Here is a 25,451-nt window from a genome sequence, read left to right on the forward strand (position 1 = left end):
ACGGTCCTTAAGTACTTAAGAAGAACTAAGGACATGTTCCTCGTATATAGAGGAGCGGCAGAGTTGCGAGTGGAAGCCTATACAGACGCAGATTTCCAATCTGACGTCGATGATAGAAGTTCCAACTCCGGATATGTATTCACTCTGAATGGTGGGGCTGTCAGTTGGAAGAGCAAGAAACAAAGTGTAATTGCTGATTCCACAACAGAGGCTGAATATGTCGCTGCAGCTGAAGCCGGCAAAGAAGCGTTCTGGATGAAGAAGTTCATCACTGAACTTGGAGTGGTTCCAACCATTACATCACTAGTAACTTTGTACTGTGATAATAGTGGGGCGATAGCTCAAGCCAAGGAACCCAGGGCACATCAAAAGAACAAGCATTTTGAAAGGCGCTTTAATATTATTAGAAGATATGATGCCGAGGGGAAAGTCAACATCCTCAAAGTTGCTTCAGCCGATAACGTAGCAGATCCACTGACAAAGCCAATGTCTCAAATCCAGCTTGACCGTCATATAGAAAAGATGGGTATTAGATACATGGGAGGATGGCTTTGAGTGCAAGTGGGAGATTGTTAGAAGTATGCCCACAAAGCCACTCATTTGATGTAATAGCTTTTGGAATACTTAATGTATTAAACTTTTATATGTTTAATGAAGGGCAAAGCTTATTGTTAATCACTATTTATTGTATCATGTGTTTAAGCAATAAGTGAATCTAAGGAATGTATTTGATCTAAGAGACAAGTGATCTAAGTGAGTTAGATTATCGAGACCATTCTCTTATGTTCATTCCTAAAACGTTCCTAGCCATAGGATTGCCAATTGGGCATTGAGAATCCGTTAAGGTTAGTATGTGTTATGTTGACTCAAGCGTGAGCATGACTAGTCTCAAGTCATTTGGTGTTGGACACTAAGACAAACACATAGGTGCTCGAAAGTGTAATCGAGTACACTGAACAACGATCAAAAGAGAGTTCGAACATACATGTCATGTAAGAACTCTAAAGTTGCAATATGCAAAGTAGTCCTTTGACCTGAGGCATCATAGATGTCTAATGGTTAGGTCCTTGATCTTTGATCATGTCAAACGGCATTCCATCGGAGTGTCCACGGCATTGTTGGGGTCAAGCTATCTAGTCATGTAGGCATATGAATGCACAACAAGGGATCTCTAACCTTCCAAGGTGGAAGGAGAATACTCTAAGATATGATTCTAAAGTCTTTGGCCAAAGCAAATGAATATGACTTAGGAAGTTTGTTCCAAATTATATTCAAGGGAATCATATAGGAAAGTATCACATTGGATAGTAGACATGAAACAAACTATCACTTAAACAATGTGATTAAGAGTATTGTATTAGAGAATGACCGTATTGCATTGTAGTTGTAACTGGATAGGTTCTCCAACCAATTCTACTTAGCTTGGGTAACCATGACATACTGCTAGGTGTCACTCATGGTTTGTGGAAGCCCTAATGATTAGCAAACACTAATCATCAAAGGGAGAATTGAAATGTGGTTTCAATTCACAATCGATCGTTAAGAGTAACATCGCCCACTGCCTCACTAAATGGAACCTAATGGATCGTACACCGAGTAAGGATGTATGTGAAGAAATTAAATGAAATGGATAAGCAATTAAATGGTTTAATTGAAAAATGGTCAAGATTAATTAATTAGTTAATTAATTTTATGAAAGGTTCGTATTGGGCTTATATGTTGGTTTTGGGTTTCGGGGCCAAAAGCGTTTTGGTCCAAAAGGCCCATTATGTTTAAGTTGTATGACAACTAAAGCAAAATAAGCAATAAGCCCAACAACAATATGATGGCCGGCCATTAGGGTGGATGGTGAAAGCTTGCTTAAATTGCAAATTTGCCACTCACCAAAGAAAAGGTTATAAAAGCAACTTTATAGCTATTTTCTCTTTAGGATTTTTCTAAAGGAAATTGGGTGAAACATCTTCTCTCCTTTTTCTTAAGAGAGGCCGGCCACTAAAGGCGAGGGACATCTAGCAATCTCTTCTCCCCTTAGTCATCCATATCATCTTCACAAGATACATCCTTGGTGAAGAGACTTAGAGACATCAAACTTTTGGTGTTTTGGAGAACATATCCTCATTTCCTCAAATCTTCAAAGGAGCACTAAAGGGAGGAAAACACAAGGAGAATTCAAGGAGCTTGGAGGTGACTTGAAAGCCCTCCACTTGGGTGAATCCCTTGTGTAAACAAGGATGAGCTTCAAGGGTAAAGAAACTCTAAATCTTTACTTATCTTTAATGTTGTTAAAGAGTTTATTTTGGTTCACCATATACTAGGCTTTGAAAGTCATGGGTTTTATGAATTGTTTTTGGATGCATGCCTACTTTAAAGTGTTAATAGCTTGCATGTGTATTCAAATGTTCATACTTGTTCTTAGCTAGGACAAATTTTTTTCCTTCAACAACTCCCCCAACAACTAAAGCTCAAGATCAGCCTAAGGTAAAGTGATCTTGCAGTACCTTTCTTTTCTTCATTATTGATTAGAGTTGCAACCTGATTTGTTCCTTCTGTGGTTTGTAGGTCTCTACTAGTGATTCGTACAATATTCCTTAACCCAACATTGGTGAAGTTGCTCCTCTTAGACTTGTTCGAGCCGCTAGGGTCACAAATGTTCCCATCCCTTAGCCAAGGAATGTTACAGCTGAATCCTCTTCCTTCTCAAGCCCCTCAGAAATGCCTCCACCCTTGGCCCCACTTCTAGCCACTGCTCATTTACCCGAACTAGTCCGGGAGTTCGGGCAGATTAAAACAAAGCTGAGGTCTCCAAGGTGCCCCTATGAGTCTTAACACATCCAAGAGTATAGGAGAATTTTTAGAGCAGTTCCACCGGGGAACCTTTAGGCCAGCACCCAACCAATTCACTCCAGCCCAGCATATAGGCTGACACCCAACCAACGCTGGTCTCCAGGCTAGACCAGAATCGACAGAGTCATGGACCGGCCCATCTGACACCATGCTGACACCAGCGTGGCATTGGAGGGAATCTGGAAAAAAATTTGCGCCAAGCGGGTGGCAAGTATGAGCAAGAATTCAGGGCCTGCATGCGCAGGCGCACTCAGCGAATAGATGGCAAGGCCACATGGCCCATCCTGGGCTATTGAATTTCCAACGGCTAGTTTTCTAGACCGTTAGATTTCCAACGGTCAAAAAAATTTGAATTTGAATTTTGATTGGACCATCCGATCACAGATCAACTATCCACATTTTCCCCCCAAAAATAATATAAGAAAAAGGCACAACGGTCAGAATTATGACCGTTGGCCACGTGTCAACTTATAGGCTGTTGGATTTGAATATTTTTCAAATCCAACGGTCCAGATTAATTAACTAAATTAAAATTTATAAAAAAAGTTATGAAAAATTGTTTAAAAAATACAAAAAAAATTTAAAAAATTAAATTTTTTTTTCTATAAATAAGTTATCTATAGTGACACGTGCCACGTCAGGATTGGTTGAGAATCTTAGCGGAAATCTATTCACAAAATAGTACGTTCGGATAATGACACGTGGCGTGACGAGATTGGTTAAAAATCCTATCTGAAATTAAAACTATTTTATTTATTTATTCTTTTATAAAAAAATTAAAATATTTTAAATGGGCTGGATGCTAGTGCATTTTGTAGGGGTGGAGATCGTTTGTGCCAGCACATTTTTTAGACTTTGTGCCAGCGCATTTTTTTAGGGGTGGAGATGCATTTGGCCTATTACTATTCATTAGGGTTTGTCACTATTTACTGAGTGAATTAAATGGGCTAGGTGCTGGCGCATTTTTTTAAGGGTGCAACTGCTCTTAAAGAATGGATGCAGCGGCATTTCTCTGCTACCTTCAACCCGAAATCTCTCCAGGAAGCTAAACGTGTACTAAATGAGCTGTATCAACTCCAACAAATGACGAAGGTGCAGTATGAGTTTTTCCTATCCTTTTTTTGAGAACTTGAGAGCTTTGAAGGACCAACATCAGAAGGCTAAGAGACAAGCTCATAGGGTGAAGTGCCACAAGGAAAAACATACTCAATCCTCAACCAGCCTGCAATAACTAGTGGACGAGGGCTCGACAATGGAGGACTAGATCATGGTGGTGGCTTTAGAGATCAACAAATTGGAGCAGCAACTTTCTGCACTAAAGCCCAAGCAAATGACCATCTCCAGCAAGTTATATAAGAAAATTGAAGAGGTCAAGAAAGTGTGTCAAGAGGTGGAGGACTCTGAGTCCTAGCTTGCCAATCGCAATATTGCCATGTAGGAACCTGGCCGCATCTTTACTATTATGCAGACTTGTCACTCTAGGATAGTTGCCTTATCCAAAGATGTGAACCTATAATTGAGACCCTTTGTACTTTCCAATTTTTAATAAAAGCTTTTTTTGTTTATGATATTCTTTAGCTAATAATTACTTACTTACATTCAACTTTCTATTAAGAGCTCAATCAATCAAAAGAAAGGAACAAATGAAACTGCTTAAAATATAAGTAACCAAACAACAACTCCACAACCTATACTTCATCAATATGACAATCTCTAACATCCTAGAGAGTTGGATGATACTTCATCAAGTACTTGCCATTGATTGGATGCTTATGGAAATCACCTTCTAAATCTACCAGATAATATGCCCCATTGTCCAACACTTTGCTAATTGTAAAAGGGCTCTCCCAAGTAGGGCTCCATTTTCCAAATCCTCTAACTTGGGCTCCCAAGGGCAAACAGCTTTCCATACCAACTCTTCTTCCTCAAATGTCTTCAACCTCACCATTTTATTGTAAGCTTGGGCCATAATCTTTTTCCCTTCTTGGATCTTGTTCAGAGCCTCTATTCGAGCAACATATAAGTCTTTAATCCCATGACACATGGCTTGAATAAATTTATCACTATGTAAGCCGAACTGGCTCTAGATACTTACAAAAATCACATTGATTTCCATAAGAAGTAGAGCATCTTGCCCCAATGTCAATGCATAAGAGGTAGTTATAGTTCCTGTTCTTTTTTAAGTTCTGTGGGCCCAAAGAGTGCCTCCCAACTTGTCATGCCAAGTTTATGGGCTTTTTGTAACCATTCTTTTAATGATATTTACCAGTATCTTGTTGCTAGCTTCTTCTTGACCATTAGACTGGGGATAATAAGGTTAGATTGGATCATCTATATCTTGAACTAGGCTACAAATTCCTCCACCTCTCTTGAAATGAATGATGGTCTTCTATCTATGACAATTGTTTCAGGAACCCCATCTTTGTGTAAGATTTTGGTCTCAATGAATTTCTTCATAGCAACTGACTTGATGGTATTCATAGTTAAGTCATCTACCCACTTAGTAAAGTAGTCAATTGCCACAATTATGAAGGTGTGCCCATTAATGAAGTCCATAATCCACCCTCAGATTGGCCAAGGTTTCACCACTGGATTTAAAGGCATAAATGGTATATGTTGAAGAGGTTCATGCCTTGACATTCCTCACATCCTTTAGCATAAGCCTTACAATCTTCTTCCATTTTTGGCCAAAAGTAGCCATATATTCTCAGTAACTACCGCACCTTTGTTCCTGCTTGGTGTGCTCCATAAATGCCTTTATATACTTCAGCTATCACCCTCCAAACCCAAGCATTTCAACAAGAGTCTTAGGGTCTTCCTCAACAAAGTCTTATCCCATATAACAAATTTAGATGCTTGTTGTCTGAGCTTCTTGCTAGTGGGGAGAGAAGGGTTTCTCAAGTATTTGATGATAGATGTTCTCCAGTACTTCATTTCGGGCTCTTCAGCCATCACATCCAAGCTAAATCCTTTTTCAAAGATGGAAATGAGACTTCTCCCTTGTACTTCTACTTTCAATTCAAGCACTTTTCTTGGATATGTACTCCAGAAGCCAATTGTGCCATCTCATTGGCAGCCAAGTTTGGTTCTCTAGGAATATGGTTTATTGAAATTTCATTTCCCCAATACCCCAACAATTGACTAGCAGCCATGTAATACCCTACCATTGTTATATGCCTACACTTATACTCCCTATTTAATTGGTTAATCACCAACTCAGAGTCCCCCTATATTTCTATTTCATATGCCCCCCCCAACTCCAGTAAGATTTCTAAGCCAATGATCAATGCCTCATACTGTGCTCTGTTGTTGGTATTATCACCATAATCCAAGAGAAATGAGTAACAATGGTGAACATCTTGTGGATTAATGATGATTATCCCAGTATTTGCAGCCTGTTGTGTGCAAGATCCATCAAAATACAACCTTCAAAGGGTGATCCATAGGCTAGTTATCCTCTTTACCTCTTGCTATATCCATTCTTCCTTGCCCCAATTGGTCTTACTAGATGGGATCCAAATGCTAGCCACTTCCAAAGTACAAGGGATATTGATTAGTTACTCTTGGTGCTCCTGGTGCTCAGCTAAAAAGTCTTTAATTGCTTGTCCCTTCACCGCCCTCTGGGGCACCTATTGGAAGCTAAATTCTGATAGTCCTAGAATCCATTTTCCAATCATTCCAGTTAACATAGGTTTGGACAGCATGTACTTACACACATTAGTTTTGGCAATTATGTGGATATGGCAGGGCAACATGTAAGCAGTGAAATATAAGGCTAAACACAACTTCTCAGTTGGGGTGTATTTTGTCTCCACATCAGTAAGGATCCTACTGAGGTAGTATACTGCTTGTTCATTTCTTCCTTCATTATTATGAGCCAACAAACTCCCTATAGATTTCTCAGATGCTAAATGTAGAGCTTCAAGGGCTTCCATCTGGGGAGGCATGAGTACTGGAGGAGAGGCTAGGTAAATCTTCACTTTGTCAAAAGCTTCCTGGTGTTCTTGACTCCATTTGAACTTGTCTTGGTTTTTCAACCTTAACGAAGGGGTTAAAGATTGAATTTTGCATAACAACTTGGCAATGAACCTTATCTTTTCCAGCAACCTTTGGAGTTGCACTTTGTTGATGGGTGCATGTGACTCCATTATAGCTTTGGCCTTGTTCTTATCCACTTCTACACCTCTCTGATGGACCAGGAATCCTAAAAAGTTGCCTGATCTTACCCGAAAAGCACACTAACTGAGATTCATCTTCAGGTTGTGAGTCCTCAATCTCAGCAATTGCTTAAGATTTTCCAAGTGCTGCTTTTCGATCATAGATTTCATCACAATATCATCAATGTGTTCCATGATATGCCCAAACAGATCATGAAAAATAGCATTCATCACCCTCTGGTATGTAGCACCAGCATTTTTTAGCCCTTAAGGGCCTGACAACGTACTCATAGGCTCCCACATGTCCTGGACATCTAAATGTTATTTTGTGTATATCTTCTTTAGCCATTTTAATCTAATATAACTAGCATTTCCATCCATAAAGGAAAATAGTTTTTGCTTTGCTACTACATCAATGGACATGTCGACCATAGGCATAGGGTACTCATCTTTAGGGGTTGCTTCATTAATATTTCTATAATCTACGCAACATCGAATGGCATTAGTTAAAACTTTTAATACAGGTACAACCTTGGCCAGCCATTCTACATATTTTGCAAGTCTTATAAAGCTCGCCTTTACTAGTTTCTCAATTTCTTTTTTTATTTTTCCTCTATTTCTTTAGACATCTTCCTTGGTGCTTACTTTACCGGCTTGCCCTTCTTTTATAGGCATCATGTGCTCCACCAAACTTGAGTCTAATCTTGTCATTTATGTGTAATGCCATGCAAAACCAGCTTTAAATTCATGCAAAAGGTTAACTATTTTTGCCCAATCATCTTGTTCCAATAGGCCACTGAGTTATGTTGGCCTTGGATCATCCTCAGTTCCTAAATTAATGGTTTCCAAGGGGTCTTGGACTTCAGGTGCTAGTTTGTCGGGCTCTGTAGACAAAAATTCTACTTACTTTGGGGCTTCGATCTCATCATCAGGCCAATCTAAGCCATATATACATTCTGCCAAGTGTATGGCTATCTTTATTTCTTCACTTTCCAAAATCTTCTTTCTTGATCATCTTTCTCCTTGCATTTACTTAGTTAATTTCCATTTATTATAGTGATTTAAGTTATTTTCATTTTATTGTAGGTCCAGTTCGTAAAGTTGACAATTAGAGATCAAATGGAGTAATTTGGAGCAGTTTTGGACTTGGATTGGATAGCATACGTGGATAGCATATGGGTTGGACGTTTTTGGTGTTTAAAAGGTGTTAAACATGTGCTAAATTTTGGAGAAATTCAAGTTGAGGCTTGGAAGACATGGAATTGCATGAGAAAGAGGAATCCTTGTTGGAGTGAAACATTATCTAATCTTATCTCCAGCTGCAGGAAAGAATCCTAATCACATTCCAACACTCTCCAACTATTTCTTAGAGTCCTAAAATAATTCAAAATGCCTATTCCCCTTCCTCCTTGGATTCAATCATGCCATATATATATATATATATATATATATATATATATATATATATATATATAATGTCCTGCAATGTTTGAGAAGTGCGTCGCGCCTGTGTTACATCCATTGAAGTTGCTGGAATTTTCAGATTCTCTCTTTGTTTTAAGTTTCAATGTTTATTTTAGATTTCTTTTCAGTTATACATGCATAACTAAGTTTCTTTTTAGTTGAAGGTGAATTCGAAACCATAATCATATGTTTTATATAAATTGATAACATCCAGTTATCGTTTCATAAAATATGAATGCGATTTACTTATATGCATTATATAAAACTTATTCTTGTACATTTATTAAGGATGCAAGCTTAGTTTGCAGGCAGGGATTTGATGCTAGAATATAAGGGAATTTCACCTGATCGTTTTGAACTTTTGTTTGCAAGTAGTAAAAGTCACTAGTCATGATTCCTTGGCAGAAGTATCATGCTTTTCATAGTTATGAATGCTTCATCAATGCTTATGATTTTCACAGAACTTAATGTTCTTCGAGATATATCTCTATCATGCTTTTAGTTAGGGAACTTGAGAAGAATAATTTGGTTGCGTCGCTAAGTCCAATCAATTTAATAAACTTAGGAAAATCTGAGAGTTAATAAGTGTTGTTCACGGTTAATTTAGGGCATTGTCATTCATGGTTTATAGGAAGAATAACTGGAAATCATTTTGTATGCATATATTTCATGTGGGGAGAAGAATCCTTTAGCTATCCCATATTTCATTCACAACTTAATTTACTTGCTGCCATTTACTTTTGTTTTAATTAAATTCGTCCAAAATCCCCCCAGTCACTGTTTTGTTGTTAGTTTAACTTAGTTTTCAGTTTTATTAGTTTAATATGTGTTGATTAGTATCCCTTATATTCCCCGGAATAGAACGATCTCTACTTACTCGTATTACGATTGCATAATATACAGGGTTTAATTTGTGTGTTAGTTTCTACCACATCAAATTTTGGCGCCGTTGCTGGGGATTAGCAAATTTGCTAATCTTCCCCTTTGTTGTTGTTTGTGTCTTTTCTTTTGTTTCTGATTTTGTTTTTTTTTCTTTTGTTTTAGGTACTAGGTTATGACTTAGAGTTCTCAACCTATTCGTGAGAATATATTAGACTTAGATGACAATTTTGAACGAACTTTGAGAAAGAAGAGGAAGCAACCAAAATTCAATCCAGCTAGTTCTAGTTTTGTATCTGAATTTGAAGTTGAAACTGAAATGGAACCAGAAGAAGAACAAGACATGGTTGTTGACAATCGAACAATTAAGGAACTTCAGCCTTAGGATTGGACAATGTCGTTCCCCTTTGTATTCAATATCCTATGGCAGTTCCAGACAAAACCGATGAGTTTGAATTGAAGTCTAGTTTGCTGCATCACATTCCCAAGTACCATGGGCTATCCACGGAAGATCCGAACAAGCATCTCAAGGAATTTGAAGTAGTGTGCTCGAGCATGACACCTATTAATGCGGATGGGAATATTTTAAAGATGAAGGGCTTTCCATTCTCTCTTTTGGAAAAGGCTATAGATTGGCTCTTTGAATTAGCACCTGGAACCGTCACTTCTTGGGCAAGCATGAAAAAAGCATTCTTAGAGAAATTCTTCCCTACTTCAAGAGTCATTCTTTTGAGGAAGAAAATTTTTTGAATTCAACAAGGCCCAAGAGAATCATTTCCAGTGCATTATGAGCGTTTCAAGACTTTAGTTGCATTTTGTCCACAACATCAAATGAAGGAAGATATTTTAATTTAATATTTCTATGAAGGACTACTTCCATTTGAGAGAGAAATGCTTGATGCTTCAGCTGGAGGTGATTTTGTTGACAAAACCCCATTGGCTGGGAAGATTTTAATAGTGAATCGTGCCTTGAATGAACAACAATATGAAAGAGTTGAAGAAAGATAACTTGCACGCCCAATTCAAGTCAATGAGGTAATTGCTATTTCAGAACTTCAATCTCACTACTCTTATATCACCGGTTATCGAACAGTCCAAAGTGCAAAGTGTAGCTACATGTGGCATGTGCTCTTTTGAAGGACATCCTACTAATCAATGTCCTCAATTATAGAAAATGGGGGATGGGAAAGTTCCAATGTCGTGGGTTACCAAGGCTAAAATCAATTAAGGAATGACCCGTTTTCCAACACTTACAATCCGAGCTGGAGAAATCATCCAAATATGAAGTTGAGAGAACCTTAACAAACTCAACAACAAGGCAGATATAGACAGCCACCTCCAAGGCTCTATCAAAGGCCCTTTGCACCACCACAACCTCCCTCACAACCATCCCAACCAAATTAAGGTTCGTCAATGGATTATGATAAAATTCTTCAAACACTAACTTCTTTGACTCAGGGTTTACAAAACAGAGCTAAAGAGATAGGGGACGCAAAGAATCAAATTGGACAGATAACATAATTCATGGGACAATTTAGAGAACAAGGCAAACTTCCTAGTTCAACCATTGCCAATCCAAATGGAAGTTTTGAAACCCCTAATGCTATCACTTTGAGAAGTGGTAAGGAGGTAGGAATTGAACCAAATGAAGGGAAATAATGAGATTTATAGTGGGATTTCTAGTGACTAGCATGCATATACAATTCTAAATTTATATACATAAGCAACGGAAGCATATTATCACATATTATCAAAGCTATAGTCATGCAAATCCCCTTTAAGAAGCATAGGTTCATATATGATGCATCTAACAAAATATTGAAGAACAAAGTGAAGGTTGAGTTGTATACCTCTTGATCTAGACTTTAGACTAAGGATGGACCACCTCTAAGCTCTTTGTTCTTGGAACTCCTTGAGTCTAGCCTCCCTCCTTGACTCCTCCACCTTGATAGATTTGGAACTCCTTTGATTCTCCTCTAGTCTCCAAAGTATAAGACCTCTAAAGATCCACATCCACTAGTGTAGTGAGATGGATGTTGGAATAACCAAAAGGAGAAGAGATGTTTAGCTATACCCCCCTTTGGTGGCCGGCTATGTATGTGTGTAGAGAGAGAGACTTGTTTTTCTCTTGTTGAAAAGTTCACACAAAAAACCCTTAATGAAACCTTTTCATTAAACTCCCTTTATAAAGGTAAAAGAAGTAAGTCAACAAATTGACACTTTCTCTCTCTTCTTTCCTCATCCTTGGCCGGCCACTAAGTGTTGATTTGGGTTTTGGGTTTTGGGTTTTTATCATTTTGATTCATCCTATGCTTGAATAAAAGGCCCAATAGGTTTGGGCCCAAATGAACCCGAACTTTTCTTTAAGCCCGAAATGATCTTTCATCACTTTTATGATTTCTTTAGACTTTCTAATTAATCATAACACCTAATTAATCCAATTAATTAATTCCATCATCCTTTAGTTGTCTCACCACAAGAGTGTATCGGTGTACAATCGTTTTAAGTTCTAATTAGTGAGGCAGTGAGGTGATTAGTACCAATCCAATTGATTATTATTTATCCAATCACTTATTGAATTAAAACTTATTTAATTCTCCTTCTTCTTTGATGACTACTTATTTAATCATCTAGAAGAACCCACAAGCCATGAGTGACATCTAACTATATATCATGGCTACCCAAGCTAATGTAGAATTTGGTCGGAGAACCTATTCAGTTGGAATTACAATGTAATTCGATCATTCTCTAATACAATACTCACAATCGCATTACTAGTGTATGGATACTGAATGTCAAACCCCTAATGTGATTATACTTAGTTATATGATTCAATTGAGTCATGTAGGAACGCCTTCCATCATTACGTTTGATACTTCGGCCGAAGATTCCCGAATCATATCTTAGAGTATTCTTCCTCTCATAACGAGGATTAAAGATCCCTTGTTGATCCTTCACATGCCCTTGAGAATAAATCACTAACCCCAACAATGCATAGAACACATCCAAGATGAGATGTGGTCACGTCTCATTATCAAATGATCAGCAACGTATCCTTAAGACAACCATGATGTCTCATATCAAAGGATTACTTACATTATTCCAACTAGTGGAGTTACTTGCTTGACATGTGAGTAGACCTCCATGCAAGTACTCTTGTTCGATTATTTTTAGTGAACTCATTCCCTTAATGAGCACCTACATAGTTGTCTTAGTGTCACTACACGAATGGCATGAGACTTTCCATCTTTCTCATTGGAAAGGGACATAGTATGTACTGGTCTATGTATTTGTCAGTATCCCTCTGATAATCCTATAACCAGGAACCTTTTTGGACATTATGGTTATGTGAAGAATGTCTTTGTAGTCTAACATCATTAGATTACTTTTTCCATCGATCCATTGTCCATGGATTCACTATTTTGGACGTATATCGTTTATTGAGATAGTCCTAATGAGTGACTTTGCCTTTTGTTGTATTAGAGTTATCTATACATACAGACATTGTCTTGAAATGTTTCTTCCAAAGATTGACTTTCAGGGCATATCGCCAACACCAAAAACATCCAAACAAAGCCAAAAAGAGGACGAACAACTGCTACCCAAAGAAGAGTAGGAAGATAAGGCCACAAAAAGGAAGGAGCAAACCTTGCCGTAGCCTTCTAAAGCCCATACGCCACCTAATTCAGGTAAGGTTGGTCCAATGCAATTCTTTCTAACCCCATTCCACCAAATGTACCTTTTCCTCACAGGTTTATGCAATCTAAGAAAGAAGAGAGTGAAAAAGATATCTTAGAAACCTTCATAAAGGTACAAGTTAATATCTTGCTTCTTCATGCAATAAAGCAAGTTCCAAATTATGCTATATTTTTTAAAGAGCTTTGTACAACAAGAGAACTGATCTCAAAAAATGAAGTGATACAGGTAAGTGAGAATGTCTCTGCAGTTTTGCAAAGAAAGCTCCCACTTAAATGCAAAGATCCAGGTAGTTTCAATATCCCTTGTATTATTGTTAATACCAAGTTTGAACGTGCTATGTTAGATTTAGGTGCTTTCATTAATATCATGCCATATTCCATTTATGCATCTATTAATCTATGACAGCTTAAAATCGATGGTGTTATTATTCAATTAGTTGATCAATTTAATGCATACTAGAAATGAGTTTTAGAAGATGTTTTGGCGCAGGTTAACCACTTGATTTTTCCAATATATGTTTGTGTGCTTGAGATGGAGGATTCAACCCACTGTACACCATTGCCAATATTACTTGGAAGACCTTTCCTGAAAACAACTTGAACCAAGTTCCACGTCCAATTATGAAGGTTTTTTAACCCCACGTCTCCCACTTCAACCCTCTCACCTTCCAAGTTCCACGCCCAATATTATTTTGATTTAAAAAAAAAAAAATTCTTTTTCCCTAAACAAAGTGATATAAATTTTTTATAACAAATAATAGCCAAATTTAATTACACAAGTATAACGTGTGGGTATATGACTAGTAACAATAATCACAACACTGATAAACTAAACGTAGCTTCATGGGAAGGGATGATATCAACTATTTAGTCTTCTTCCCCTTGTTCTGTATATGTTTGCCTTTTTCTTTTGATTGTTATGCTACCCAGTACCCAGCCTCCCCAGTGGACTTGTAGAGGGAAGAGAATTGGGTTACATAATTATCGTCAATGTTTTTTTCCATTAGTCACTTATTCTGAAGTATGTAATACTTAAAAATATAAATGTGTCTTGTGTTTTAAAATAATATTTATGTGACAATATAATATTTAGATATTAATTTAGTATTATGTTTTTTTATTTGATTATTTATTGATTTAAATATATATTTTCTTTAGTAGGTAACGGATTTGATCATATTACCCGTTAGTATTATTGGGTCGAGTTTCGGTAGGGTCATATTACGCGTTCATTTTAACAGATGTTACACGACAAGACCTATTATGAAATCAGGTATGTCACAAAAACGATACGAACATGAAAAACACGACACAAATGCTAGGTCTACTTGAGATACTTTGCAATTGCATGCTCTTGCTTCGAGTGAAATTTTATATTAGAGAAATGTATAATTCACGTGCCAACATTTAAAACATTGTGCACAAAACATAAAGTGATATAAAGACTATAAAAAGTTTTACTTTAAAAGAGTCTTTTTAGCATTTCTCTTTATATTATAAAAGTTATTTTACAGACACAACATAATAATTACTGCAAATTAGTAACCTTAAAATTGACACTTCTGTAAAACATACTTTTACTTCTCCCGATGCATCATTGAATGAGGTGATATTGTTGATTACTAATGACAAAGATTAAGTCTTAATTTAATTAGAATTGAGAAAAGATTTTCACACCTCATTTTTTTCTCCCACTCAACATTCTATTTCCAACTTTTGGGGTGAATGATTAAAACAAAATAGGAACGAAAATTAACAAGGGTGTGCAGAAAGAAAAAAAAAATTCTTTTAGAGTGGATTGGCCAAGTATGGATCCAATGTCTTAAGGATCTAACAAGTCATGAATTCCGGTGCATACTAGAAATACCATTGCTAACTAATCAATTTTTTAATCCTGGTTACGAATCTGAACAGAAAGGCTTAACACATGGCGCCTGGTCACCATTTCGAAGGAAAATCTACTCAACAACAGTTCGTTATCATTCCGAATCTTGATCTTCAACACATACTAAACCTTTTATGTGAGAGAGAGAGAGAGAGAGTTTGAACAAGTGTTTAATAGCTGATTTTATCTTAACAATTATACAAAGTAAAAATCACAAACAACAACGATACATTATGAAAGCAACAGACATGTATAAAAAACACACCGCATACCCATGTGAGCACTGATTGGCACCGTGAACTGGCTTGTCATTCAGCAACCTTCACGCCAGAGAGATAAACCCGACTTTGAATCACACTACCTCCAATCCAAAACCCAGGCATAACCATCAGACCAACCTTAGGCTTTTCGTCGTTTTCATCCATTACCAAATTCTTCACCACACTGTCCATGTAAACCTCTGAGAACTCGCTCCCCCTCTTGACCTGAAAGACTTCAGCCCGAGGATCATAAGAATGTGCTAGCCTATGCAAAAGCCATATTGACTTGGCCAGTTTTAGAAAAGCCTGGTAAAACGGAGTCCTTGGATGCCCCCCACCCATTACATAATTTCGTTGATCTAAGTTTCCGAAAAACGAAGTCTCCATTTTTGGGTGAACCACTACTAGGTATTTGCTCCTGCAAAATCTCCCAAAAATAGAATCTGGATTTTGGCCAAGCATGTCCAACGGATCCATGTCCCGTAGTGCAAGATATTGGTGGAAGGAACTCTCCTTGGTGACTGTAAGATTGTCCAATTTAAGGGAGAAGCTTTCCTGCTGAAAGCCACTGAACATTCTTTGGCATATATGAGATTCAAACGCATACTTCTTGTGAGGTCTCTTTGCATAGACAACACTGGGTTCAATTGAGTTGGCTGCTGCATCGAGGTCCCACCCAGCTGCTTTCAACATGTTAATCAATGGTTTAGCAAAGTCATGAATAGCTTTATATGAAGCTTCAAAAACCGATGTGAAGAGATTGGGAGTTAAATCCTCAGGCATAAAACCATTCTCATCAGCGGAACCTTCTGATTCTTTTGTAGACATGCCCCTCAGCTTTAAGTTCTTTTCTAACTTTGCTTGCTTCTGTTTTGCCTCCTCAATATGCTGCTGAAGCTGAAGGATTTCAGCATCTTTATTTTGAATTTCTGACTGGAACTTCTTAACCATAACCCCATAGGTTTTCAGCAGAATTTGTTGTTCTTGAATCTCTGCAGATAGGCGGGAGTCCTGTGGAGAAACACAAACTGGGCTGGGATTGTTCTCCCTGTAGAAGTGCTTAAGTTCAGAGAGGTTTTTAAGCTCAGAAATTACAAGTCTATCTGCAGCTTGAATTTTTTCAGGGTCATAGGGAGTATGAGCAGCTTGGAGCTGAATGTAAGCTGATTTCAGGGAAGAGATGTTCGTGAAAACCTTCGATATCAAGGCTTCCACAGCTTCCGGATTCTGATTCATGGCCTCTTCCATGGGTTGTGGGTGAACCTTCTGGCTATTGCTCTCGCGAAGTTGAGTATCTCTTGCTCCAGTGGGTAGCATAGCTACTTCCAAAAGGAGCGGTTAAGTTGACTTTCTTCAGAAAAAGCACCGATACTACAACACCTGCAAACTTCAGCATAAGTATAAATTGCATAATCTAAAGTCAGGTGGTAACACAAAATAATGCAATTATCCAAAATGGTGACAGCAATGCTGTGTGCTTCAATCCAACATACATTTTTGTTAAATTTATTTACAAATATGGCTCAAGAAATTTTGACCAAAGAAGAAAAAACAAATGTGGCTCAATAATACATGTGTTTCTAGGTTTATCCCTAAAGAGTTGAATTCTGAAGAAAACTTTGCTGACAGACATCTGGTGAACATCCAACAAAAAAGTGGGCTAATCCAACCAATCTTGCTTGCACAATGGAAAGAGCCACCAGTTCATCTCTCCATCAAATCCAATTAGCCAAAGGTGTGCATTCATGAGCCCATGCTAAAGTTTCAATCAATTTCAGCCACACTAGGAATATAAGAAATCGTCATAATATGAGCCAATTTCATTCTTTTATCTAACCCAAAAAAGAATTTGCAAATTGATAAATCCCACAGGCAGATTTTCCATCTCTAAGGAAAACAACTCTAATCCCCTATGAGAAAAATTCCGAATTCTCTCTTTGGGACTTCGACTCTTACATTCTTGTTTCGGCAATTCAAATATAGGAAATGGCTTTTTACTAGTAAAAATCAATATTCCAAATCATTCCATTCTGGATTCCTTTCTCTATCAAAGTATCATATTTCTAAATTCTCTTAGGGTCCCCCAGGAATTCCTTCCAGGACCTGTTGAGTAATTTTTACGGATTCTATCATTTCACCAATTCGGACTAGATAATGAGCCAATGAATCTCCTTTTTGCCACAAAACTTCCTAATCATATTCATTGTGACATTCATAACGCCCACTCCAATTTATTACTTCCTCTCTACCAATAATGCCTACTCCCTCGACTCATTCTAAAAAGCACCGTTCAAGGCAACATAACAACATTCTTTTGGAAACCAAAATGAACCATTCTATTCAATAGACACTTCACAAAGTTATCTTCTTCCAGTATTAAACATTTGTTACTTTACAACTATAATTTAAAAAATAAATAAAAAATAAAAAATAAAAATAAATAAAAATAAAAAGAATAAAAATTAACCATGCAAGAATCCCTAACCAAGATTTTTTTTTTTTTTTTTGAAAGGAAACGAAAGAATTTTATAAAATGAAAGAATTTACAAAAGAGGAAAAGTAAACCACGTGGAAAAGATATCCACTTGGAGCTAGAAGAAAACTAGCAAGGACCCCTAAAGAAAACTAACTGAACAGAGGAAAAGCTAGACTGAATCAATTAACGGCTACTAACAAATCCCTAAAAATATAAGAGAAATTGTAATCTCTAAACTCCACTGAAACCGAAGCCCAAAGGGCTGCCCAGTGTTTTACTCTATCCCAAAGCTCCTCAACCCCCACCCCCTTGTAATCCTCAAAGACTCTTTTATTACGCTCCAACCAAATGTTCCACAAGAGAGCCATCAACAGAGATCCCCACAAAGTTTTGGCTTTCCTCCCTTTCCCTAGGCCTTCGAACTTAGTGCTTAGGAGCTCAAAACAGCCCTTTAGGGTGACCCATCTTGCTCCAGCTTCCTTGAGCAATTTCCACCAAAGTTGAATGCTATACGGACAATGGAGGAAAACATGGTTGGCGCTTTCCTCCCCGGATTTGCACAAAGCGCACCAATGGGGGGAGAAACATGCAAAAGGCATTCGTCTTTGGACTTGATCACAAGTATTAACCTTCCCGAGTGCCACTAGCCACACAAGGATTTTGACTTTTGGGGGCACTTTTGCTTTCCATATCTGAGAGAAAGGGGGAAAGTGTTGCACATCTTCATTGTTGCAAAGGAAAGAGTTATAGGATTTGCAAGTGAACTGGCCAGAACCTTCTAAATTCCATCTTCTCCTGTCTTCTCTAGAATGGCACAGCCGTACGGACTCCACCTTCTGCAGTAAACCAGCCACCTCTTCAATCTCCGACTCTCTTAGGTTTCTCCTAAACTCAAAATTCCAACTGACCAGCTGTAAAGAAGAAACTACCAAACTGGAAATACTTTGGTTTTTTGTCCTTGATAAAGAAAATATGCCATAAACTCTTCTTACTTTTCTACTTCAAATTTTAAAATGTAGCTGCTTACACATAGACAACTCTAACATCTATCATGTCCTGACCTGTCTTAGATTACAAATTTAGATTCCAGAATTTGGGCACTTTTATGAAGCATTGACATGTATGAGGTAGTATCAGAAAACAAAATTCAACTCAGAATGTATACTAAATTGACATTTCACCCAGTAGAAGTACTAATGTCCTTGGCAAGCACTTCTTTGTATGAGTCCATCTAAGTACTTCTACTCAACTATTGCTTTTGTTTTACTTTCAGAAACTGACAGAACTGTGATGATGTTCGCATGAGTCAAAACATGAAGATCCCCAGCCACACTCAGTTTAACCTTTTTTGCTCATGTTCTAGCAACAAAGTAATTAGTGTACCTATAACTTAGACATAGGAACTGGATAAATATGAAAATACATCCACACTCTACATTAACGGTCTCAATTCAGAACTGTCACCTTATATGTGAAGTGTGAACGCAGCGAATCTGCTCAAAGTTATCTTGAAGAAAGCATGGGGAATGTTATGCAAGAAGCTTTAATAAAAATGGCTAGATTTGTAAACATTTACAATATTGGCACAAATGATTCAATATGCATCTACCATTCTTTTGCATTGGTTGATTGATGGCTTGAAAAATGCTAACTAATATAAGGTGTGATCGTTTTAATGCAGAAATCTAGTTCAGCTAATTATTTTTCCATGGGAATCTAGTCAAGGCTCACATCGCACCTTTCTTTTAATGCGTATGTAATTAATTCTCCCAGAGCTACACGATACAAATTATCTTCATTTTAAGATGGTCCCTGATATTGCCCTTACACTTGACAATATGATCGACAAAAAATGGAGACAGGACACGAAAATGGCGAGAAGGTTGAATACCAAAACAAACAACCCATAACAAAATCAATGTAAATCTTAAGTTAAAGTATAAATAAGACCAGTTGTGCCATAATAAAGAGCTGAAGGACGATTAAGTTCAAATTATATGATCACCCAAAATACTTCCTAGAATATTAGGAGAAAATTACAAGCAATAGTCCTAAAAAAGTCAGCTTTGTTTTAAGAGAAATATGTCAGCTAATTTACATGGTTCACACCAAAAAGCATCGTGCAAATCTCAGTGGCTTGAACCGAAAAAAAATCAGATTAAGGGTATATACAACAATCTATGAACAAAACTGGAAATTGACTAGATAAATATTTAAATCGGGAGAAAAAAGAACCCAAAACATAAATTTCAAAAATAAATAAATATATATATATATATGGAGCATGAGCTGCTTACCTATCAGGACCACATCTCTGGCACAGATTCCATCTAACAAACATAATACCACCCCTTCAACCTAAAATAGAGCACAAATCCCAAATTAACAACACTAATCACTCAAATAACACTAAATTCCTTTTTTCTTTTCTTTTTTTTGCACAAATTTTCAGCTGATCGCCATAACCAGTTGTACTTACACGATACAAGAATCCTCCTCTCTACCTCGACGGAGATCGCGAGCCTGAGGCGTCTCGAAGCCCTAACCTTAATAGTCCGATTGCTTGCTGTGATTCGGATCGTTGTCTCCCACAGTGGAACTCCGAATTGCTGTGTTGGTAACTGGTTTGTGTTGGATCAGGGGTCTGCAAACCCTAATTGGAAACTTTGGGGTCGTTCCACCACTGTCTTACCGTTTCGGTTTCTATAAAACGCAATTTTTTCACCGTCTGATAAGAAATCAGCAAAAGAAAGTGTTGTGGACCATTGGAAGGGATCCTCTCCCTTCCTCTAATCCACCGGGTTCGAATATCGGACCATTGAAATTTGATCTAACGCCTACAAATAAAACCTACTTTAAAAGTTATACAAATAGAGGCTTACTTTAAAAGTTATAATAATTTTAACTGTTTGATCAAATTTCAATGATCCGATCTCCGAACTTTGTGAATTAGGTGGAAGGGATGGATCCCTTTCCGTAGTGAGTACTATGGTGGGTGTTGTTATTCCTTTTCATCGTTTGACAAGAAATTAGCATTCAAAAGAAAGTGTGGCCACTGAGCATTATGATATGGTGATATTTCTTTTTACTTTGAAGTAAGATCTTAGGTTTAAATTTCATGAATGATGAATTCGATACCAAATTAGGTTGTGTGGCTTAGCCAAACTCTATCTTCCCATAGTGTAAAAATTTATCCATGTATTCAAAGAAAAAAAATGTGGGTTTTTTTTATTATTTTATATCTTGTCAATAGATTTTGTTAGATTAATCACCTAAGAAATTTGAACCAAAATCATCATGCAAGAATTCAACATATTTCTACCACTGTTATAAAAAGTCACTTGCAAGTATGGGGTTTGTTTTTGTATGGCAAAATTAACATGGGCCGGGTAAACTCCAACAATTCAACCCATTTTCTTTAAATTATTTGCACCCAAGAGAAATTTAATAAATTTGTTTGAAAAGACATATGAACTTACACACTTTTGTTTTTTCAATTTATCATATGAACTAAAACTTGCGATATGTCATAGTAATTTCGAAATTATTAATTTGTTAACTCATCTAAATTTTGTTAAATTTTTTATTCAAAATTAGTTATGTGTCTTGTTAACTTGTGTTGATGGTTATTTTGGACATTTCAACATAAAGAATATTTTCCAATTTTACCACAAATTGAAGGTTTCCAGTGACTGTATTTTGAGTTACTTCAGTTCGAAACACAGATAAGAGAGTGCAGGTTATTCTCCTTTTTCCAAATGGAAAACCTTCAAATCATTGTATACCATATTAATCCCTTTTTGTACTTTTATAGAATCCCTAGATTTATTTTTGTTGAAGAAGAGCGAGGTGTTGAAATGACTAAAATAACCCTGAACACATAAATCATGTGCAACTTATTTTGGATGAAAAACTTAATAGAGTTAAGATGATATAATAAATTAATGATTTTCAAAAATTTATATGAAAAATCAATTAAAATTTTAATTCATATGACCGATGGCGAAGCGACATAGAAAGTAGCACTGGTCCAGGCCTATCCTGGAATATTAGCCGTTTGTACATACTTTCTGCATGTTTTACTTTTATAGCACAGATAGCATGCGGCTCATTGATTAGTGAGGTTTGCAATTCCAAGTGGCCATTGTTCAAGACTTGCTGGTATGCCAACATTTTTTAGATTGTTTTTTTTAACTAAAAGAATAAAATACTCTTATAATTTGCTTTATTTTTTACCATATTAAAACTAAGCTCTCTTTCTTATTTTTTTTTTTCTTTTGTTATAATTAGCCTTATGTTTTAACATATAAAAATCATACCCTCTTGGTGGAATTTTTCAAAATTTGAACGGACATGTGCTTGGTGCTTTTGCCTCGAATACAGAGTTTGCTAGTTCATTGGGTGCATAAATTTTTGCTTTCATTGAGGTAGTTCGTGTTGCTTGGGTTCAGGATTGGAAACACATTTGGATTGAAACTGATTCCTCTTTGGTTTTGCATCATCTTTTCAAGGCCCCTACTTCAATCCCTTGGTTTGTTTTGGTTGATTGGAATAATTGTTTATGGCGCCTTGGTCAGATGAGTTTTATTTGTACACATATTTATCGGGAGGGTAACTAAGTTGTTGATGCCTTAGTTTCTTTCAATGCTGCTCGGAGTGCTTATTATTGGTGGTTCATAGTTCTCGATTTTACTTATACCGCTCATGCCAGTCATATTTTTTTTAGTCGTATTTTTCGTTATCGTTGATTTATTTTTATTTTTATTTTTCTTGGTTTTATTTGTTGGTCTTGGTTTTGTCCCCCCACTTATATCCCTTTAATTTTTTTTCTTTAAATAAAATTTCGAAGAGGTACGGGGTCGTTCTATCGGGAAGTTAGTCATTTTTAATCGCTCTGAACAAGAAGGAAGTAGCCTACTTTTGTAGTTGATGGCTAAATCCCGCGTCTTTGTTCTTTCTGATCGCTTTGTGTGTGTTAGAAAGTAAGGCTACTTTTGTAGTTTGAGAACCAAGCCTTAAGAGTAGTTTGACTCATAATCCTTCATCATCATTAAAATAAAGTTAATGACTTTAAATTTTGAGTAAATTACATAGTAGCCCCTCAGGTTTGAGGTCAATTACAACCTTATACAACAACTTTAAAACATTTCACTTTCATACATCCAGTACCATTTTATTTCAAAATAACACCTCCGTTAGATTTTCCATCCATTAGTCTGTTAAATGCTGACGTGGCTGCCACATTTATGCTGATGAGGCTGCCACGTGGCAAAAAATAATAATTTTTTATTTTTTTAAATCTAATCTTCTAAATATTTAAAAAAAAAAAAACCTAAAAGCTTTACCCGCAACCCCCAAAACCAGAAACCAATTAATCCCAAACCCACTTCCTCATTAATCCCCCCAGAAACCCAGCGCAGCAACCTCCTTCTCCCCCCACCCCCCCAACAAACCATTCCCGTCAAATCCTCCTTCCCCCGACGACCCACTCCCGTCAAATCCCACCCCCCTCCCCGACGACCCACTCCCGTTAAATCCCCCTTCCCCCAACGACCCACTCCCTTCAAATCCCACCCCCTCCCCCCGACGACCCACTCCCGTTAAATCCTCCTTCCCCCCAACCCGAGCCTCGCCTTTTCCCTGCAACCCAATCCCACAAATTCCACCTCCCAAAAATCATTCCCTTCACCATCTTCATCCCCACTCCCAATCCCAACACCACCGAACTGCTCACCTTCCACTTCATCTGTCTTTCCTCCTTCACCCTCCTCACAGCCTCCTCCAACACCCCCACCCCTGCAAGTTCCAATCTTTAAGGTCCCAAGCCGCCGTTCCAGCATCCGGTTCAACCAATCAAGCCGTTCGAACCGCTAAGGAGGAAGGCACCGGCGGTGGTGGCCCGGCGGAGTTGTGTGGATTTTGGATCTGGGGAGTTTGGGGTTCGAGAGAGAGAGTAAGGAGAGTGGGAGGAGGGTCAAACCGCTGAGGAGGAAGGCGTTGGCGGTGGTGACCCGGCGGAGTTGTATGGGTTTTGGATCTGGGGGGTTTGGGGTTTGAGAGAGAGAGTGAGGAGAGTGGGAGGAAGGTCGGGGGAATGGGTTTCTGGGTTTCTGGTTTTCAATTTTTTTTTTTTTTAAATGGGTTTTTGGATTTGAATTTGCTGTGTTTTGGATCAAGCCATGGCACGTGGAATTGTAGGGATTTGCAATGTTTGGTCCATGGCGAGGAAGGGATGAAGGGTGCAGGGAGGGAGGAAGTGGCATGAAGAGGGAGAGGAGAAAGGTGCAGGGAGGGAGGGAGGCACGGGATGAAATTATGGGTTTTCAATTTTTTTTTTTTTTTTTTTTTTTGTTCAATGGGGTAATAAAAAAATTATTATTTTTTCCACGTGGCACACATTTGGCAGCCACGTGGCACAAATGTGGCAGCCACGTCAGCATTTAACAGACTAATGGATGGAAAATCTAACGTAGGTGTTATTTTGAAATAAAATGGTACTGGATATATGAAAGTGAAATGTTTTAAAGTTGTTGTATGGGGTTGTAATTAACCTCAAACCTGAGGGGCTACTATATAATTTACTCTTAAATTTTTGTTCGAATCTATGTCATTAATCTTTTTTTATCAAAACTCGTAAACAAGTTTTGATTTATAATATAATCATTTCAATACTAGGTTTTTCATACAAAAGCTCCACCATTCTTTGTGACAACCCGTCCCTAGTTCTACGATTTTATAAATTTTTAAAATGTGAATTTACGAAAATACCCTAGAGGCAAGGGTATTGACTTTCGTTGACAAATGTATAGTGAGACGTAAGAAATATTCTTTTAGCGTATTCTTGAAATACTCAACGATACGAGTGCATAGGCGAAAGCCGTTTGCGAATTCGGATTTTAACGATATAGTTATGGACATTCGAAGTCGTTTTATTAAATTTTAGATTAGAAATTAATTAAACTCCCACTTTGTGGGAAAGAGGCCAATCAAATTATTGTTTAAGTGACCAATCAGATAAAGGAGTGGTGGACCAATTAGAATTTGAGAAAAGAGGGCAGCAGCTAATTAGGAGGACATAAATGAGAGAGATGGGCAGAAGAGAAGGAGAGAAAAGGAGGAAAAAATAGGGAAGTTGGGCTAATGGGGAGAGAGAGAAATGAAAGGGACGAATCAGAAGGAGGAGAGAGGAAGGTGCCCAATCGGGAGGAAGAAAGAGAGGGCCAAGAAGGGAAAGAGAGAACGAGGGATTAGATAGCCCTTTCTCTTTGACTCATTTTTCCCCCATCGGACTTGGCGACTTTCCCGTCGCTTTTCTGGTGACTCGAACCCCGCACCCAATGTGTAGTTTTCACAATTTCCAGGTCAATTTTCGTTGGTTTTTGAGTGGAAATGGAAAAGGGTTAGATGATGGTTCATTTGCAGGTGGTGGTGAGGTTCGAGTTGCCGGAAAAGCAACGAGAAAGTCGCCGAGCACGCGGGTCTGATGGGGGAAAAATGAGTCAAAGAGAAAGGGGTCTCTAATCCCCCGTTCTCTCCTTCCCTCCTTGGCCCTCTCTTTCTTCCTCCCGATTGGGTACCTTCCTCTCTCCTCCTTCTGATTCGTCCTTTTCATTTCTCTCTCTCTCTCCCTATTGGCCTAACTTCCCTCTTTTTTCCTCATTTTCTCTCTTCCTCTTTCGCCCATCTCTCTCATTTCTCTCCTCCTAATTGGCTGTTGCCCTCTTTTCTCAAATTCTAATTGGTCCACCACTCCTTTATCTAATTGGTCACTTAAACAATAATCTGATT

General features: G+C 37.7%; 2 protein-coding genes across 3 annotated transcripts; both read right to left on the reverse strand.

Annotated features, from left to right (window-relative positions):
- Nucleotides 1-6,473: 6,473 nt before the first annotated feature.
- Nucleotides 6,474-6,992, reverse strand: LOC139197721 (uncharacterized). Its single transcript, XM_070825673.1, has one exon. It carries the CDS (start codon nucleotides 6,990-6,992, stop codon nucleotides 6,474-6,476), a length of 519 nt encoding a protein of 172 aa, XP_070681774.1.
- An 8,009-nt stretch (nucleotides 6,993-15,001) lies between these two features.
- On the reverse strand, nucleotides 15,002-20,494 carry LOC103436085 (protein GRAVITROPIC IN THE LIGHT 1). 2 transcript variants are annotated; one of them, XM_008374496.4, is made up of 3 exons: nucleotides 20,143-20,494; nucleotides 19,961-20,021; nucleotides 15,002-16,567 (listed from the first exon to the last, which is right to left on the reverse strand). In XM_008374496.4, exon 3 carries the CDS (start codon nucleotides 16,502-16,504, stop codon nucleotides 15,236-15,238), a length of 1,269 nt encoding a protein of 422 aa, XP_008372718.3. In that variant the 5' UTR covers nucleotides 16,505-16,567; nucleotides 19,961-20,021; nucleotides 20,143-20,494; the 3' UTR covers nucleotides 15,002-15,235. The 2 variants fall into 2 exon arrangements, with proteins under 2 accessions (XP_008372718.3, XP_008372719.3); XM_008374497.4 differs by having other exon boundaries at nucleotides 15,002-16,574; nucleotides 20,143-20,427.
- Between the last annotated feature and the right edge of the window lie 4,957 nt (nucleotides 20,495-25,451).

This window comes from Malus domestica, chromosome 07 (assembly GCF_042453785.1).
Source record: "Malus domestica chromosome 07, GDT2T_hap1".
Lineage (NCBI taxonomy): Eukaryota > Viridiplantae > Streptophyta > Magnoliopsida > Rosales > Rosaceae > Malus > Malus domestica.

What these genes read in the sequence shown, in the direction of transcription:
- LOC139197721 (XM_070825673.1), bottom strand. Translation starts at nt 6,992, where the DNA reads ATGGAGTCACATGCACCCATCAACAAAGTGCAACTCCAAAGGTTGCTG.
- LOC103436085 (XM_008374496.4), bottom strand. Translation starts at nt 16,504, where the DNA reads ATGCTACCCACTGGAGCAAGAGATACTCAACTTCGCGAGAGCAATAGC.